This window comes from Chiloscyllium punctatum, chromosome 16, assembly GCF_047496795.1.
Source record: "Chiloscyllium punctatum isolate Juve2018m chromosome 16, sChiPun1.3, whole genome shotgun sequence".
NCBI lineage: Eukaryota > Metazoa > Chordata > Chondrichthyes > Orectolobiformes > Hemiscylliidae > Chiloscyllium > Chiloscyllium punctatum.
Window position 1 is genome coordinate 10,549,287 of NC_092754.1, and position 20,226 is coordinate 10,569,512.

A 20,226-nucleotide genomic window follows, 5' to 3' on the forward strand; every position below is an offset into this window, starting at 1 on the left:
GAAATTTTATTTTATGCTACTCTCAAAGAGTTGCTCAGGTCAGTTTTCTGGCCCTGGTAGATCATATACGTCCTTGTATCTCCGACAGCAGCTTCATGGGAAAGTGCAAATTTACTTTGGACTGGCTTGAGTCGCACTCTGGAGTCAGTCTCTAATGAAGTATTCCACTCTTCACTACAAGTTTCCGCCACTTCATACCAAGGTGCAGGGTGGGTCAAATGTAAAGATCAGAATTCTTGTTGGAAGAAGGTGTGCTGAACAGCCACTTTGTGAATGTAGGCCAAATAGAGATACAGGCCTAGATGGTCACCTGCTCTTCCAAAGAAAGGTATTCTTTTTTTGTGCTTTTTAAAGGAATAAAATAGAAGCACATCAGTTTTATTTTTCTGGAGTAGACCCAACTTCACTTTCCCCCAAGGAACTTTTCCCACCTCTAGAACAAGGCTGGTGCCATAATGGGTCCCAGGTCACATGGTATCTGTCAGAGGCACTCATGGTTAATGATGTTCCTCTGGTCTACATATTATGGGTTGAACAACTGGAAAAGTCCTGGCATATTTAACTGGCTGCAAGCTGTCCAAATTCTTTGGTTTTCTATTTAAGTATCTGAACTGCCTTCTTTCTAAATATATCATTTTAAAATATGGGCAAACCACAATAATTCAAATATGCAAGAACCAAGGAACTGTTTGATGGTGAGGCGTTCCTTACCGATCTCTGAGCCCTCTGTTGATGGAAGTGGATTGCAACACCAAAACTGCTCACATTTGAGATAAGACTCAACATGGTTGGAATCCTGTAGGACCTGGGTTTCTTCTCCCCTTATCCCATATCCTTTTTGACCTGTGAAATTGTGGCCCTTATGGTTCACTATCAATCTTAAGGCAATCGGCACTCTCCACACTCGTTCTCAATGCTAGAACTCCAATCAAAGCTGCTCGAATGTTAATCTCCATATAACCTACTTTCCTACTAACATCATTTTTCCTCCTTCAGTGCTGGAATTGGAAGAACAGGAACCATAATTGTTATAGATATGTTGGTAGCTGACATTAACAGACAAGGTAAGAAACAGTCAAGCCAGATAAAAATAAGATTAATAAACAGTGTATTGAGTCATTTAAACTCCAGTTAGATTTTGAATCATTTGTTATGCTTGAAAGAAAGTAGATAATTGTCTCTCATACTATTCATGGTTTCCGAATGAACATTTCTCTCAAGTGTTATTACTATTCATTATCTCTGCTCACTTTCCTTTTCTAAAGACAAAAGTTTGGATTTGACCTATGGTAATTGGGGCAATAACAGCCCAACCATCATGTTGGGCCAGTAAATTCCTGGTGATGCCACAGCAGCATGATAGGGTCTTTTGATTGATGCCTGATATCTGGGTCCAATAATGTACATACTATCTCAATTGTAATTTTTGATATAAATTGACCAGCAGGTATAACATGTGTACTGGCAGTTGGATTGGATTGAACAACCAAACTGATAGACTAAATGAGGTTTCTCAAAAGATCACCAGAAAACAGTGCCACCTTTTCTTGCTGCTGGTTTGCTACTCCTAGTCCCAGAAAAATACTTCAGGAAGCTGCTCATTGTCTTCACTCACCTACCCTAGGTCTGGACTGTAAACTTTGCTTTGTCAAGTGCAGTTTAGAACATAGAACATAGAACAGTACAGCACAGAACAGACCCTTCAGCCCACAGTGTTGTGCCGACCATTGATCCTCATGTAAAGTAAACCTAATGTACGAACCCTCAAATTTCTGTGACCATATGCACGTCCAGCAGTCTCTTAAATATCCCCAATGACCTCGCTTCCACAACTGCTGCTCGCAACACATTCCGTGCTCCCACAACTCTCTGCGTAAAGAACCTGCCTCTGATATCCCATCTATACTTTCCACCAAACAGCTTAAAACTATGACCCCTCGTGTTAACAATTTCTACCCTGGAAAAAAAGTCTCTGGCTATCAACTCTATCTATGCCTCTCATTATCTTGTACTCACTTAGGTCCCCTCTCTTCCTCCTTTTTTCCAATGAAAAACGTCCGAGCTCAATCAACCTCTTTTCGTAAGATAAGCCCTCCAGTCCAGGCAGCATCCTGGTAAACCTCCTCTAAACCCTCTCCAAAGCATCCACATCTTTCCTATAATAGGGCGACCAGAACTGGACACAGTATTCCAAGTGCGGTCTAACCAAAGTTTTATAGAGCTGCAACAAGATCTTATGGCTCTGAAACTCCATCCCCCTGTTAATGAAAGCCAAAACACCATATGTTTTCTTAACAACCCTGTCCACTTGGGTGACCATTTTAAGGGATCTATGTACCTGCACACCAAGATCCCATTATTCCTCCACACTGCCAAGAATCCTGTCTTTAATCCTGTACTCAACTTTCAAGTTCGACCTTCCAAAATGCATCACTTTGCATTTATCCAGGTTGACCTCCATCTGCCACCTCTCAGCCCATCTCTGCATCCTGTCAATGTCACGCTGCAGCCTACAACAGTCCTCTATACTGTCAATGACACCTCCAACCTTTGTGTCGTCTGCAAATTTGCTAACCCATCCTTCAATCTCCTCATCCAAGTCATTTAATAAAAATTGCAAAGAGTAGAGGGCCAAGAGCAGAGCCCTGTGGAACACCACTCACCACTGACTTCCAGTTAGAATACTTTCCTTCCACTACCATTCACTGTCTTCTGTCAACCAGCCAATTCTGTATCCAGACAGCTAAATTTCTCTGTATCCCATTCCTCCTGACCTTCTGAACGAGCCTACTATGGGGAACGTTATCAAATGCCTTGCTCAAGTCCATTTTACCAGGTCAAATTAAATGAGGTCTGGTCTCAAAATGGCTCACGTCTCATCTGTAATGACAGCTGTCCACAGTAGCACTCCAAACACCAACTCATTTGTGCAAATTGTTCACATTAACTCCATTTATTCCTTATTGCATACGTCCATGATATTTTCCTCGTTCATTGTCCTAGTGCGTATTATTCAAGTTTTAATCTTGACACTAATAATGATATTCAAGCAAAGCAAACATCAAGGAAATCCTTGCAAATTTTCCTCCTGAATTTGAGTTCTTATTTGACACCCTTGTCATTGACTGAGACAGCTAATTCTCAAATTTGAAATCTGTTTGATTCAGCTGCCCATTAACCCAAAGGAGATTCATTTATTTTAAACTTGAAATTCAATGTGGGAGAGAGAGAATCTCCCCAATATAGCAGAGAAGAAACTGTTTCACTTCATGTGTCCATTATAAGCTACATCATTTTAGTTATAGAGTCATAGAGATGTACAGCATGGCAACAGACCCTTCAGTCCAACTTGTCCACGCTGACCAGATATCCCAACCCAATCTAGTCCCATCTGCCAGCGCCGGCCCATATCCCTCCAAACCCTTCATATTCATATACCCATCCAAATGCCTCTTAAATGTTGCAATTGTACCAGTCTCCACTACATCCTCTGGCAGCTCATTCCATACACTTACTACCCTCTGTGTGAAAATGTTAACCCTTAGGTCTCTTTTATATCTTTCCCCTCTCACCCTAAACTTCTCGTTCTGGACTCCCCGATCCCAGGGAAAAGACTTTGTCTATTTATCCATCCCCCTCATAATTTTGTAAACATCTATAAGGTCACCCCTCAGCCTCCGACACTCCAGAGAAAGCAGCCCCAGCCTGTTCAGCCTCTCCCTGTAGCTCAAATCCTCCAACCCTGGCAACATCCTTGTAAATCTTTTCTGAACCCTTTCCAAGTTTCACAACATCTTTCTGACAGGAAGGAGACCAGAATTGCACGCAATATTCCAACAGTGGCCTAAGCAATGTCCTGGACAGCCCAATATGACCTCCCAACTCCTGTACTCAATACGCTGACCAATAAAGGAAAGCATACCAAACGCCTTCTTCACGATCCTATCTACCTGCGACTCCATTTTCAAGGAGCTATGAACCTGCACTCCAAGGTCTCTTTGTTCAGCAACACTCTTTAGGACCTTACTATTAAGTGCATAAGTCCTGCTAAGATTTGCTTTCCCAAAATGCAGCACCTCTCATTTATCTGAATTAAACTCCATCTGCTACTTCTCAGCCCATTGGCCCATCTGGTCCAGATCCTGTTGTAATCTGAGGTAACCCTCTTCGCTATCCACTACACCTCCAATTTTGGGGTCATCTGTAAACTTACTAACTGTACCTCTTATGCTCGCATCCAAATCATTTATGTAAATGACAAAAAGTAGAGGACCTAGCACCGATCCTTGTGCACTCCACTGGTCACAGGCCTCCAGTCTGAAAAACAACCCTCCACCACCACCCTCTGTCTTCTGCCTTTGAGCCAGTTCTATATCCAAATGGCTAGTTCTTCCTTTAGCAAGGTTAGATCTCATGGAATAATCAGTCTCCCATGGGGAAACTTGTCAAACACCTTACTGAAGTCCATATAGATCACATCTACTGCTTTGCCCTCATTAATCTTTTTTGTTACTTCTTCAAAAAACTCAATCAAGTTTGTGAGACATGATTTCCCACGCACGAAGCTATGTTGACTATCCCTAATCAGTCCTTGCCTTTCCAAATACATGTACCTCCTGTCCCTCGGGATTCCCTCCAACAACTTGCCTACCACTGAGGTCAGGCTCACTGGTCTATAGTTCCCTGGCTTGTCTTTCCAAACATTCTGAACCTCTGTGCAAAGCAAACCACCAGAGAAAGAACACTGCCCTGCAAGTGTTTAATGACCATTTGGCTGTTAATAGGCTAGAGGCAGGAGTTCTGCCCATTATGGATGTGAATTCGCACCTCAGAACTGCCAGACCAGTCAGAGACTGGATTCTCTCAATGTTCCAGTAACACCAAGCTGCTAGTGCAGGTTCTTCACTTGACTGTAAGAGCCAATGGATCAGATCTTTCAGTGTTTCAGAGTCAATAAGAGAGGGTCGGTGAGCTGCATGGTGATTGGGGTTTGATGGGGCATGGGGGCAAGCAGCATGTGCAGCAGGAATACTCAAGGAGGTCTGTCAAGGAGAGACTACTTCCTTGTCATAACCTGTGCAGAGAAACCAGCAGGATAAGGCCCTTAAGTGGACATAGGCACAATTTACACCCTGGTGGGCTGGTCACTTAAAATTATTCTGTCAATAGTATAATTGCAGAGTTAGGAAGTTAGATTGGATCAGCAGCAGGGGAGAATTAAATCCAGCCAATTTTGTTTCATTCACCTCTCTGCTGCTCACACCCTGAGATACTTTTATTTGAGGTGAAATGTGTCATTTCTGACTATGTGGTGGATTTTAAAACTGCTGGGCCAATTACATTGCTTCCACTCAAGTGTGAAATTCATTTTTATTCGTGTTTAATTTTTGATAATGCATGCTATTTTTCCATCTGTCTTGTCTTTCATCTTCCATCTCTTTCTAAATGTGTTTCCTCTTGTCTCCTTTTTAAAATATTTGCTTCCATGTTTAATATCAGAAATTTGAATCTGTCCCTGGCAACATGTAGAATCTTGTAGTTCAGTGCACCCAACAAACTAGATGGTAGACTGAGAGAAAGACATTATAAAAGAACTTCGAAAATAGATTTTACGAAAGCAAGCCATGCAGAAAATCATACAGGACAGTTGACTATTTAGGCCATCATATTATGCATGCATATAAGAAAACAAACATCCTATATCTTTTGAGAGCATCTAGTTCTCAGCAACCACAAAGACTTACCAGCACCAGAGACAAATGCCTTGGGTTATGGAGGGAGTGGGGGAAGAGAGGAAAGAGCAGGAGGAGGCCGAAGTTGATGTCTGCTCAACCATAAAGAAAAAAGCAAACAATACTTACTGATATGGTGAAAGGGGGTAGATTTAAAAGGACCTGAAGGGTAATTCTCTCATGCAGAGGCTGATGGGTGTATGGAGCGAGTTCCCCCAGAGGTGGAGACAGGTACAATTACAACATTTAGAAGGCATCTGGATAGATACATGAATAGAAAGGGTTTAGTGAGATAGAATCCAAATGCTGGAAAATGGGACTGTCTCAGATTGGGATGTCTGGGTGCGGGCAAATTGGACCAATAGTTCTGTTTCTGAGCGGGATAACTCTGACTCTAAATGAGGTTTGTGAAACTGTATTCAATTAAGGGAATGAGAACTTGAGATACTTTTAGAATATTAGAGCGCAGTACAGGTCCTTCGGCCCTCTATGTTGCACTGACCTGTGGAACCAATCTGAAGCCCATCCATCTTACACTGTTCCATTTTCATCTATATGTTTATCCATTTGACCATTTAAATGCCCTTAAAAGTTGACAAGTCTACTATGGTTGCAGGCAGTGTGTTCCACGCCCCTACTTCTTGGAGTAAAGAAACTACCTCTGACATCTGTCCTATACCTATCTCCCCTCAATTTAAAGCTGTGTCCCCTCATGCTAGCCATCACCATCCAAGGAGAAAGGCTCTTACTATCCACCCTCTGATTTTATATTTGACACAGCTTCAGTTTTGCTTCTGGATAAGCAGTGCCCAAACATCATTTTCCTATACGTTGCGGAGACAGTTTTTAATTGTCCCAAAGCAGAATCATAAATTGTACACTTCACTCACATAAAGATATGTACTTCTCCAATCAAACTACAAAGCTGCCAAATGTTAAAGCACCTTCTAGATTGCCTCAGCATCTGCTACATTGTAGATCACAACAAATAGTATTCAATAATGACATCAAGTTCAGTGTGGAATAACAATAAGTGTGGAAATACATATTTAGGAAGAGAAATCTGCTGTTTTTACTGATTTTCTACTGAAGTTATGACAGTGCATTAGGAGTATCTCCTTTGAAATTTCAATGTTAATTTCAAAATCTGATCAAAACAAGCACACACTGTTAGACAAAACTTCTATGACTGTTGTGTTCTGGCTGAAAACATGTTTTGTAAGCCTTTGTTCAAGATTCAGGAACTGTCTTTTCTTCCCCACTTCTGTAGGTTTGGACTGTGATATCGACATCCCTAAAACGATTCAAATGGTACGAAAACAAAGATCAGGCATGGTACAGACAGAGGCTCAGTATAAATTCATATACATGGCTGTACAGCAATATATTGAGACAGTTCAAAAAAGACTACAGGAGGAACAGGTAGTTATATCTCTTACCAATTTGGAAAATGTTAACACTTTCAATAGAAAAGACCAAGTCCTTTTACACTGCTTAGTAAAACTTTTAGAACCCATTCATGTCATTATAATAAACAGGGAGAACTATTTTTTTTTGTGGCATAAATATTGACAGAAAAGACTGGTTTTCAAAGTATTTAACTTTATATTAACCAAAATGTTACAGCATTTGAATGTGCAAACCTAATTTAGATCAAGAATAGATCAGCTGAAATCTCCTAAATCATATATGTATAGTGTTGTCTAAAATTAGAACTATTTTAATAACTTTCTTTCCGTTCAAAACACGCATTGGTGTGTTATCTAATTTGGATCTTTAAATATTTCAGCACTATCTGCACACTGCAGTAGCAGTAAACTCTCATCTGTTGACACAATTTCTATGATTTTGATCAAAGTTGTTCTTATTGTATGCCTATATTATGCTAAATGTGTTAGCTGCTCTTTGGCAAAAATCAGATTTAAACATGCTTTAAAACATAACTTGGGCATGATGCATTTTTCATAAATTGTGCAATTTCTACCCTAATCAAGGAGTAACCTTCCACTAGCTATAATCATGCAATGTGCCACCAAATACATTTTTCACTTTTTTTTATTTAAAAAAAACAACTGGTTATTAAGGTATATATTCAACTATGAAAGTCTTCAAGAAAAGAAATTACAATAGATGCAAAGAGAGGAGTAAACAGCAGCCAGTGTGAGAATTGACACATGAACAATTCATATCAATTTATTTTTTATTCATTAAGGGGGGCATTGTTTCTGATCATTGATTTTATCTGTGCTTGAGATGTAATTGAATGGCTTGCTAGACAGTTAAAAGTCAATGACATTGCTTTGGTTTGGAGACTTGCATAGGCCAGACCTGGTGGGGGTGATTAGTTTTTTTTCCCTCTTTCACGCACTCTACAAACAAAAAGAGAGAGAGGGATTTCTCTGGTAGTCAGGATTATCCACATTGCTAGATTTTTAATTCCAGATTTAATTAAGTACATCATGATGGGATTTAAACTCAGGGTTGCAGTTAATGGAGGTGACCTAGATCTCCTGAGAGTTGCAAGTATCCTTTTATAAATAGGATCTTCCAGAATTAAACTACCATCTCAGGATTTGTTCATCATGCTTTCTGCATGGTGAAACCCTAAATTGATTCCCTATTTTCCCTCCTAACTTAAACACAAGCCAAGGAATGAACATTTTGATGTCTTTCCTCAGATTGTGGAGAAAGAGTTGTTGTTAACAAAGCAAAATGAAAGAAACCACCAGAAATCGCGCAGGAGAGGAAGCCATCGCAGGAAATATTCCTGCCTTGAAAAAGTATTCCCAAAGACCTGCTTGTTTCATTGGTGAGCTCTTTTAACATGCAGAGCAGTGCTGCCTGATTGACGTGGGAGCCCAGTTCCCAAATTAAGACACAAACTGGGCATTGCACACTCCATGGTGGTCTGTATTATTTCAATTGAGGTTAAGCTAGAGAGACCCTAATTAAGTTAATAATTACCTTTTTTGGGAGGGGTCAAAGAAGCATAACCACTTCTCCAAATTCCACAAAAATTCCATCCCTAGGCTGCTACCCCTCCAGGTCCATGCCATCCCTCCCTTCCCTCCGCACCCAGACATCAACAAGTTACCCAATGTTTAAGAGAGCCCAGACCTCTGATATAATTATTTACATCACAGTCTACTGGATGGATGTTATTAATATGTATTTGTATAAATAATGTGACCACAGCCATGGATTCCATTCAGCTTTTGCTGCTAAAGTTGTTTAGTCCACCTATTAGATGTGTGCAGCTAGAATATAATAAAACGCCAGATCTTGGGCAAGAAAGTTGCCTACTGTCTCTGTTTTAATCAGCAAAACTTTGAAAGTGTTGATGTTCTTCTTCCTTCAGCCCAACTGGTTACTGTGATGTTTATTTGCAGTAAGCATGCACGCAGCTGACCAGAACGGTTTCAAAATAGAGTTTAGGTTAATGTATAGCGAATGTTATAGTAAGCAGCCAAAAAGTGCTGTTATTCTTCAGATTGAGAGAAACTTGTGCTGTTATAAGACAGAGGAGGACAAACCCATTCTTTGGTTTGCTAGTTTTTTGGAATGATTGTTCTAAGTTGGGCACAAAGTGTTGACACAGTTTTCACTGAGAGTGACAGGCTGGCTATCAAATGTTAATCTGGTGGAATCCAGCTGCGCAGGGAGCCAGTCTGAGGTGTGTTAGATGTCCTCCATAAGCAAAGGTTTTACGGTCTTCAGTTGTGCATTCAATGTGTATCGCTAATGTCATGCCAGATCTTTTCTCCGAGAGTACATCCAAATGTAAACACATTCCATGGGAGATCTGTATGTATATCTAAAACTGCTATCTTCTCCCTGTCACATTACATTTGGACTTCCCACTTTTATATTTATAAAAATTATATGATGATTTTGTAAATATTTTGTAAACATACATGTTTGAAACGATTTGTAGGTAATTCCTGAACAAGCACGAAACCTATCAATCAACCAGTAGAAAGCAGAAATGATGTTCAATCAACTAGCACTTTGTAGAGTTACCTGGTCAAAGACTCTCTGGTCAATGCTGACCACAAATACAGTGCAAAAGGAGGGGAAAAACACTTATTAACTTTTTATAAATAATAGCCCAATGGAAACAGATTATTTTGTATCCACTAAATTCATCAATTTTTTTCAAATAATCAGAAAAAGCTGTATCTGCATTTTCATGCAATTTATTTAAGTGTTTTTCAAAATGCAGGAAGGAATGCTACTCAGCAACATAACACCCACTGAACACATCAAAAACCCAAAAACTCTCTCTCCTTATTATCTTCAGACAAAATAATACATCCCAATCTGCTTCATAAATGGCATCACATTTGTCATCAACATCACCTTCGTCAGCAATCATCATTAAACAAAATTGTTTGTCTTCATTAGCCTGCTACACCATTCAGGGCTTGCTTTGAAATCTGGAATACTTATTTCCTATTTTTATTTCAAAGTGAAAATTTAGTGATATCTCTAAGGAACTGAATCCATTATAATAATTGTAATAGATATGTTTTGCAACTTCACTTTCCAAATGCAGCCGCAATTTCGGGATTTACTCTGCATGATTATTCTTAGACATCAATTTAAGCTGTATTCAGAACTTCCTTCAATCTCAAAAGTTCTTATCCAATATCTTGATGTTTTAGGTGCTGTTCAAATCTAATTAATTTTGAACAGTGCTTTGAATCTTCAGTTCCTTCTTGATACTATGGCTCAAATCTTCTGAAAACACCAATTGCTGTATGATTACAGCTCCTGCACTACTTTCTTGTCATATACTCTGCACTTCTGGGCCCAAGTTCTGTAGCCCAGAGGCTACAGAAATGAGAAGCGCATCTTCATTCCAGCTGAATTGTATAGGATCACCGAGAAAGCCAAGCCACAGTCTCTTTTACAGAATATTTGAATAAGTGAGGAATTTCTGAAAGCCTTGTTGAGAAGCTGTGGAGAGAAGTTTGAACCGCGTTGGGTGGAATGATCTGGTCAGGTCAAAAAGGATGAAGATGTCATGGTTCAGCAGGGTAGAAATGTATGGGTTTCAGAGAGGGTCTGTTTGAGTCACCCCTGAGTAAGAACAGGCTTCAATTCTTCCTGCGTAACTATTCAGGCAAGTGAGTTAGAACCATCCAAAGTTTCCAACTCTGAATTAGAGTAAGAAACTTCAGAGAATTCCAGATGTCCATCAGAAGTTTAAACTTTCTGAGCAATTCACAGGTAGTCAGTGGGCAGGGACTATTGTGAGGTTCTTTAGCGTATCATTCAGGATACATTGCTTTTTTCCAATTAGAGAGTTTGGAATTTTTCAGCTAAAATTCAGCTGTCAACATATGTGAGTTAAATGTAAAATACATAGTTTTTGTCCAAAAATCGGAGATCAACTTTTATGAGAGATTATTCGTGTCTACAGACAGACAGCAATGACAATTTTTTTTTAGAAACATGGCCAGTAGGTTTAGCTCCTTGAGCCTTGGACTTTGTCAATGGCTATGTGAAATGTGAATTTTTCTTTTGCTGATCCAAGTTGCCCTGTATTGACATTTCAAAAGTCAGTTATGTCTTTGACTGTCAGGCAACATTTACACAGCCCCCACCCATTCACAACCATTTAATTCCACTGTCTGCTTAAAGCCATGAGATGAAAAAAGGAAAGTACCAAGGAATAAGGGCATTTAAGTAATGTCCTTTAGGTAATGAAATCTGCCACCCTTATTTGGTCATAGCAATGTGGTCAGCTCGTAACTGCCTTCTGAAATCACCAAATCACATTCGATGATAGCATGAATAGAAAAAAAGTGATCAAACCTTTTAGAGTGAACTAAACAAAAGAGAATATATTTTTAAAGTGGAGGCAATATGTTGTAAACATCTTGTAAACATTTTGTAAATATTTGGCTAGACTACTGATGACTTTTGAGCATTTGAATATTATTTCTTCCAGAAAAACAAAACAAAGGAACGAGAGTATTCAAATATCCACTATCTTACGGATAAAGCAAAAAACAAAAGATATCCTGCACCATCTCGAGCTTTTTCAACGTAAGTAATTCTGTTTGTGGTAGACTGAAGAAATTCTGTCAAAGCATTTTGCAGATTTAAGCTTGCATTTTCCACTAGATTTCACATTTGTACAGCATAGTTCAACTTAAAGTCACATTAGCACAAGAAAAATTTCTCCCTTCACCACCAAAGCTCAGTAGAAGTATGCACCACAAAATGTACCATAGAAATTTACCAAAGCTCCTAAGACAGCAACATCCAAACCCATGACCACCACTATTTAAAAGGACAAGGGCAGGAGATTCGTGGGAACACCATTACGTGCAGGTTCACCTCCAAGTCACGGACCATGCTGACTTGAAATATGTTACAGCTCTTCTATGTTGTGAGTCAAAATCTTTGAATTCCTAGAATGAATTGAAGCTTTATTGTCACATGTACTCAAATGAGTACAGTGAAAAGTCTACAAGTTGCCACGTTATGGCATGATCTTCAGTACAAAGGTACAGATTTTCAAGAAGAAATTCTTAGGAAAAGAATTCGAAAAGTAATTAGTAAGTTTGCAGATGACACCAAAATTGCAGGTGTAGTGGACAGTGAAGAAGGTTACCTCAGATTACAACAGGATCTTGATCAGATGGGCCATTGGGCTGAGGAGTGGCAGATGGAGTTTAATTCAGATAAATGTGAGGTGCTGCATTTTGGAAAAGCAAATCAGAGCAGGACTTATACACTTAATGGTAAGGTCCGAGGGAGTGTTGCTGAAGAAAGAGACCTTGGAGTGCAGGTGCATAGTTCCTTGAAAGTAGAGTCTCCAGTAGATAGGATAGTGAAGAAGGCATTTGGTATGCTTTCCTTTATTGGTCAGAGTATTGACTATAGGAGTTGGGAGACAATGTTGCACTGTACAGGACATAGGTTAGACCACTTTTGGAATATTGTATGCAGTTCTAGTCTCCTTCCTATTGGAAAGATGTTGTGAAAATTGAAAGGGGTCAGAAAAGATTTACAAAGATGTTGCCAGGGTTGGAGGATTTGAACGATCGGGAAAGGCTGAATAGGCTGGGGCTGTTTTCCCTGGAGCGTCAGAAGCTGAGGGGTTACCTTTTATAGAGATTTATAAAATCAAGAGGGGCATCGATAGGATTAACAGACAAAGTCTTTTTCCCTGGGGTGGGGGAGTCCAGAACTAGAGGACATAGGTTTAGACTGAGAGGGGAAAGATATAAAAGGGACTTAAGGGGCACCTTTTTAAACAGAGGGTGGTGCGTGTATGGAATAAGCTGCCAGAGGAAGTGGTGGGGGCTGGTACAATTACAGTGTATAAAATAGGAAAAGTTGAGGGATATGGGCTAAATGCTGGCAAATGGGATTAGATTAGTTTAGGATATCTGGTTGGCATGGGCTACTGCCACTAGGAGTCCATGGCTCCACTGTAAGCCAGGCCACCAAGAGGCCCCACTTCGGCTGCCGATATCACCGCCATCTTGAAAAGTCCACTGCTATCCCTGATCGCTGGAGGAACTTTGTTGCCATTGCCGGGAGGATGTCCGTGCTGTTGCTGTCTCCAGTACCCAATAGAATCTGGGTAACCACTCTGCACATGGCCTGCTCTCACTGCCCCACCATTGCTGTCGACCCACCTGCCACAGGGAAAAAAATAAGCAGAAGCAAAAGGGAAAAAAAAGAGAAAGCAGATGGAAGCCCCAGGCAAGAGCTCACATGCAGCCCTGCTACTTTGCCATCATCTTGAACTTGTATCAGTGTTGGCCTGGCCAGCCTCGTGTGATTGAATAAAACAAAAATGTGGACTTCACGTGCAAATCACATCCAACAGATATTAAGTCCATGATCGTTTATGACACTGTAAGAAACACTGTCCAGCAGTTGACCCCACCCACAGAACTGGCCGTACCTCACCCAGAATACACTAATTGACATGTGTTAAAAGCTTTTGAATGTATATATTTTTATTAACTTAATCAGAAATGGACTGGTGCGTGTCACTATAAGTGGCAAATGGTTCACTGTATATTTTTGTCATTTCAATAATTTATGATCAGCTTCATCACAATTCGTTAACCAGACAATTTTAAAAAGCTTTATTTTTCACGATCAACCCAATTTCAGTTGTACAGTCGGTTCTGTCATAACGCTGTAATTCTGTTCTCGTGCAATCCCATGTTATAAGAAAATTAGCTAGTAGCAGCACCATTTAAACTAATGGGACTGAAATCATGTTATAACCAATACACGCTTTAAAAGTTCGCACTTTAGAAAGTGTCCCCAATTTGTCAATCGCGTTACAGCGAATTTGCATTAATAAGACACCTGGTATAGCAGAATGACCTGTATTAATCAAAATCCACTTAGCATTTAAATTAATCAATAAATATTTTTAAGACTCTTTATAAATTAAGTTCTAAAACTCTACCCAATTTGTGAGTTACTATAGATCTTACATTTGCCAATATGGAAATTGGGAATAGTTGAGGAAATGATATTCTTTATCATTATCCCAGTTGTTTGCAAAATTTTAACTGAAATTGGACGCAATTTGCAAAGTAAAACCTACTCTCTGGACTGGGAAGTACTGTAGGATATCCCTTATATGCAAAGTTTAAGAGGGGATTCAAACAGATTACCAACTCTTGCAGAGTTCAGACTCCTGACTTTGTGAACTTTTGTGCAATAATGTCACTCAGTGTAAGATCTAGGTTTTGGATTTTGTTAATTGGCAGGACTGCAAAATGACATTTTAATGGTTCACCAGAACCAGAAGCAATAAAATAGAGTAGGACATGCTGGCAGTTTACATAGATATTAGAACATTACAGCGCAATATAGGCCCTTCGGCCCCTGACATTCTGCCAGTTTGTGGAACCAATCTGAACCCCATCTATCCTACACTATTCCATTTTCATCCATGTTTATCCAATGACCATTTAAATTCCCTTAAAGTTGGCGAGTTTACGACTGTTGCAGGCAGTGCGTCCATGCCATTACTACTCTGAGTAAAGCAACTACCTCTGACGTGTGTCCTATATCTATCACCCCTCAATTTAAAGCTATGTCCACTCTTGCTAGCTATCACCATCCAAGGAAAAAGGCACTAATTGTCCACCCTACCTAACCCTCTGATTATCTTGTATGTCTCTGTTAAGTCACCTCTCAACCTTCTTCTCTCTGATGAAAACAGCCTCATGTCTCTCAGCCTTCATCATAAAACCTTCCCTCCATACCAGGCAAAATCTTAGTAAATCTCCTCTAAACCCTTTCCAAAGCTTCCACGTCCTTCCTATAATGCAGTGACCAGAACTGTACGCAATACTGCACCAGAGTTTCATACAGCTGCAGCATAGCCTCGTGGCTCTGAAACTCAATTCCTCTGCCAATAAAAGCCTGACAGGTACATACTTACCAAGGGCACGCAGTAGCTGTTCCTTGAATAGGCTCTACATTTCAATTGTGCCCATCCCCTGCAGTTTCCTACCCCATCCTATGCATCCTAAATCTTGCCTAATCGCATCATAATTGCCTTTCCCCCAGCAATAACTCTTGCCCTGCATTTTTTTTAACCTGTCCTTTTCTATCACTAAAGTAAACATAACCAAATTGTGGTCACTACCACCAAAGTACTCTCCTCCCTCCAAATGAACACCTGGTCAGGTTCATTACCCAGTACCAAACCCAATGTAGCCTCGCGCCTTGTTGGCTTTTCTACATACTGTGTCAGGAAACCCTCCAGCACACATTGGACAAAAACTGACCCATCTAAAGTACTTGGAAAGTTAAAGTCCCCCAGAAGAACCACCCTGTTACACTCACCACCTATCCAGAATAATATTTGCTATCCTTTCCTCTACATCTCTGGAAATATTTGGAGGCTTATAGAAAACTCCCAACAGGGTGACCTCTCCTTTCCTGTTTCTAATCTCAGCCCATACTACCTCAGTAGACAAGTCTTCAAATGTCCTTTCTGCCACTGTACTACTGTCCTTGACTAACAATGCCACCTCCCCCTGTTTTACTATCCTCTCTGTTCTTATTGAAACATCTAAATCCCAGAACCTGCAACAACCATTCCTGTCCCTGCTCTATCCATGTCTCCAAAATGGCCACAACATTGAAGTCCCAGGTACCAACCCATGCTGCAACTTCACCCACCTTATTCTGGATGCTTCTGGCATTGAAGTATATTCTACACCCCACTACCCACCCCAACCAGCATACTGGTACCAAAACAGTTTGTTGGGCATGTAAGGAGAAAGCTGATAATGAAGTCAATCAGCTATTCAATTGATTTCATGGATATCACGTAAAAGCATAGAAAATGGGAGAAGGAATAGTCGACCCTGATCTGCCATTCAGTATGGCCATATCTGATTTGATTGTAGTCTTGCCTCCTAACACTTGACAAACATCTGTGCAATGAGCAGATCTGCTAATTACTGTTCACTGACATGTTCAGCAACACAAAGGACCCCCACCAGCATGATTTCAAGGGTCTGGTATCCAGGTGAAGTGCTTTGGTCTGACCTCTGCTGTAAAGTTAGTGCAAATACTGTGGCTTGCTTTAACAGGTTTTACGGTGAGCTACTGTCCATATTCAGGAAGCTAGAGGACCCAACGGTGCAAGAAAAAAGGGTTTTTTTTATCAGTATTAAGATGTGAACCCAGAATTTATTGCTGTTCCTTAATTACATTTGAAAAGGCCACTACCTTGAAGCACTGCAGTCCACGGTGTAGGTATGCCCACTGTACTCATGTTAAAGGAGGTCCATGATGTTCACTCTGCAGCAATGATGGAACAGCAATATAGTTCTGAGTCATAGTGGTATGTAGCTTGGAGGAGAACTTGATGTGATTGCAGCACCTCTAGACCTACAACATGTACAGCAAATACAGCAGGAACCACTGAGAAGGGAACGACGCTCCGTGAAAACGGAAGTGGAGGGTTGCCGACCCACTAAGGGATTTTCCAGACTATGCTCTCGCCGTCACCTAACCCAAAGAATACTGCCTGCGGTGACCCAGGTTTGAAATTGAGGTGATATGGGCCGGGTGCTGGCAAGTGGGACTAGATTGGGTCAGGATATCTGGTCAGCATGGACAGGTTGGACCGAAGGGTCTGTTTCCATGCTGTACATCTCTAGGACTCTATGACTCCGGTTTGACATTGAGGTGGCCATAATGTGAAACAAAGAAAATGGATGCTGGATCTGAAACAAACAAAAAACAGAAATTGCTGGAGAAACTTGGGTCCAGCAGCGTCCATGAAGAGAAAACAGAGCCAACATATCAGGACCAGTGACCGTTCTTTGGAATTGTATTGCAGAATTATATCGCTGCCAGTGGCCACAAAAGTGACAGTAGCATTCAACCTATATGGCTGGATCTATCTAAGCTGGGAAAGGTGATCAATCCAACAGTCCTTCTGCATGTTCATGTGCGAAGAAGGGAATAAGCTGTTCTCAGCATCAGCAGAGAGAAGCCATTGAGAGGACCAGCGGCTTAGCTAGTTTAGGATTTCTAATGTTTCTCATGACTTGACTACACGTACCTGGCTTTGCTGCAGAATTCGCAAAGGAGAGAGGTATAGGAACTGATAGGGCTGCATCTCAAGCCATGTGTAATTTAATACATGACAGTTCATAGGGTGCTCAAACAGGAGGGACCCCTGTCAGCCTGCAAAAAACATCACTCAAGGCATGGTCGCTTCTTGCCTGTGATTAAAATACCAGAGGAAATGGGTAGGTGATATGCAGCGTAGAACCCATACATTCAAATATTCTTTGTCTTTGTGAGAATATTATATTACAGAATCCGGCATTTCTCAAATGCAACCACATTAAAAGACTTCAAATCTGAAGTTTTCTCATCATTTACCTTACTCATTGCTTCCTAAATGTGTAATGGTTTATTTGATGAGGAAGTGCCAGTATTGGTTGAGGCTGGACAAAATCCGAGGCACATGACACCAAGTTATAGTCCAACAGGTTTATTTGAAATCACAAGCTTTGTCAGGACTTCACCTGATGAGAGAGCAACACTCTGAAAGCTTGTGATTTCAAATAAAATTGTTGGATTATAACCTGGTGTCATGTGACTTCTGACATGGTTCATTTGAGTGTCCATGTTAATTTTGTACTTTATAATGAATCATTCAATTGTGGGACCACACCCCCAAGGAAATATTCTGTCACTGTCAAGTATACAAAAGATGCAAATGATTTACAAACCCTCAGTGCTCTTGTGTTAAGCAATTTATAGATACATTCATGCGAAGTTGCAGAGTTACAAGTCGTCTTTTTTTTCCCTTTCCTAAAGGTTGAAAGAACCATCCTGTCTGTATGAAAATTTAAACATCAAAAGTCCGAAATCATCGGGAAGTAGCAACACAAAGAGATAAAAGCACCAAGGGTAGAGAGGTTGTATGTATAATAAGTATATTAACAATACAAGTTACTTAAAAACTCTTTCTTTATTTGTAATGCACATGCTCCTATATTTTTATATGCCACTATTTTGTAAGTGTTATCACCCACACTGTTGTGAAATGTTCCTTCTGAAGTGCATTCATGTCTTGGATGCTTTCTTCTGACCTGAACACCCTACTGTCTCTATTTCACTTGTTTTTGGTGTAACCATTATAGACCTTACCTCCTTGTTCTTTTTTTTTTAAAGCAGTTCGTTCACTGTACCCTTCCCTTCTGCATTACATCATACCCAGTTATATCTCCCTGCCTTAATTGCAATACTTTCCTGCTGAATTCCAGTGTTGTCTCTATTCTGTTTCTTCCTTGACCTCTGCAACTGGGTAGTACTCTAATATTCAGCATTAATTAATCCAAGCAGTCTCCAAAACTATGCTGCTTTTCTCACTCCTAACATTCATGCAACTGCCTGCCATTCTCACTGCTGGGAGAAAGTGAGGACTGCAGCTGCTGGAGATCAGAGCTGAAAAATGTGTTCCTGGAAAAGCGCAGCAGGTCAGGCAGCATCAAAGGAGCAGGAGAATCGACGTTTTGGGCATAAGCCCTTCTTCAGGAATGAGGAGAGTGTGCCAAGCAGGCTAAGATAAAAGGTAGGGAGGAGGGACTTGGGGGAGGGGCATTGGGAATGCGATAGGTGGAAGGAGGTAGGTTAAGGTGAGGATGATAGGCTGGAGAGGTTCTGCAATCATCTTCCCGACCTCTCCGTCGCCAACCCCTCTCCTGCCTATCACCCTCACCTTAACCTCCTTCCACTTATCGCATTCCCAACACCCCTCCCCCAAGTCGCTCCTCCCTACTTTTTATCTCAGCCTGCTTGGCACACCCTCCTCATTCTCACTGATGGCCAATTTCTCCAGCTCTCTCCCCATCCTTTCTCTCCTTTTGATACACACCAACTAAGTCTGGCACGAGTTCTCCCTTCCAACCTAATTCAGTGGGACAATAACTATTGTTCCCTCTGCATTAAGGTGTAGAATGTCTGTTTCTTCAAACAAAGGTTTTACCAACTCATGGCTGGAGGTGAGCATCAACAAGATGACCTGCTTTGAGACCTGCTTTGGTGCTGTTAATGTGTTTTCCCTATAACTTGACCTGCCACTGTGTAGACCTCCACATCCAGAAGCAGAAATCAGTGCATTGGCACATGATCAACATCCACAGAACCTTTGGATGGCTGGATGACCACACAGCTTAAAGAGGACATTGCTGATAACTCTTAGCCTTTTATCATGCCTCACTGCCTGATTATTTAGCCCACCAGCCAGATCACGATAGACAGCAGTCTCAGACTGTATTATGTCTGTGTCCTAATGCCACCAGATCTTCATTTGTGCAACCCATCCTTTACTATTCCTACCAATCCTCTTAAAATCCTTTAAGTTTCTCATTGTCTACAACCCTACTTAAATCTCTTCCCCTGGAACTCAATTTCTACACACAAGTGCTGTTTCTTTTCAATCAAACTTAATTTTTCTGCATGCATTACTCTGCTTTATCTGTTCCTAATGAAAGAATAGACAAATAGTTAACCATGCCTTTCATGTAAACTGTCCCACACACACACTGCCGCCTTCTGGATGTCACAATTTCATAACTCTTCAAATCTTTACAAACTGAATCATTTCCTCACTCCAAACAGAGTTCCTCTGGCTTACCTCAATTCCCACCACATCCATCCTCTCTTTACCTTACTGCTTATACTACACTACTCTCAAACAATCCCCTGAAACTGCTCTATCTCACTTCCTCAGGGAATATTTTAGAAACCTCTTTCTTCTCCTGTGATTTGAATTTTTGCAGCTGCCACTCCCCTCCCAACCAACTGTAATGTTTCTTTTCCCTACTTAGGTTTGAAGGTACTTTAACGATGAGGATAAATAAATTCTAAATGTCACTTTGCAAATTTTAATTTTTTTTTTATATCAATCTTTGTGTTATAAATAAGCTTTGAGCTGCTTTTGCATTTATGTAGCAAACTTTGA

General features: G+C 40.6%; 1 protein-coding gene across 4 annotated transcripts in view; it reads left to right on the forward strand.

Annotated features, from left to right (window-relative positions):
- The window catches only part of ptpn11b (protein tyrosine phosphatase non-receptor type 11b), a 134,680-nt gene that overhangs the window by 111,865 nt on the left and 2,589 nt on the right, over positions 1-20,226 (forward strand). For 2 of the 4 annotated variants that reach the window (XM_072586206.1, XM_072586208.1), the window contains exons 12-15: positions 997-1,064; positions 7,003-7,154; positions 11,689-11,786; positions 18,078-18,178. In XM_072586206.1, coding sequence (XP_072442307.1) covers positions 997-1,064; positions 7,003-7,154; positions 11,689-11,786; positions 18,078-18,159 — 400 coding nt within the window. In that variant the 3' untranslated portion in view covers positions 18,160-18,178. Of the gene's footprint in view, positions 1-996; positions 1,065-7,002; positions 7,155-11,688; positions 11,787-18,077; positions 18,182-20,226 lie in introns of those variants that run through there. The other 2 variants (XM_072586207.1, XM_072586209.1) reach the window with 2 other exon arrangements.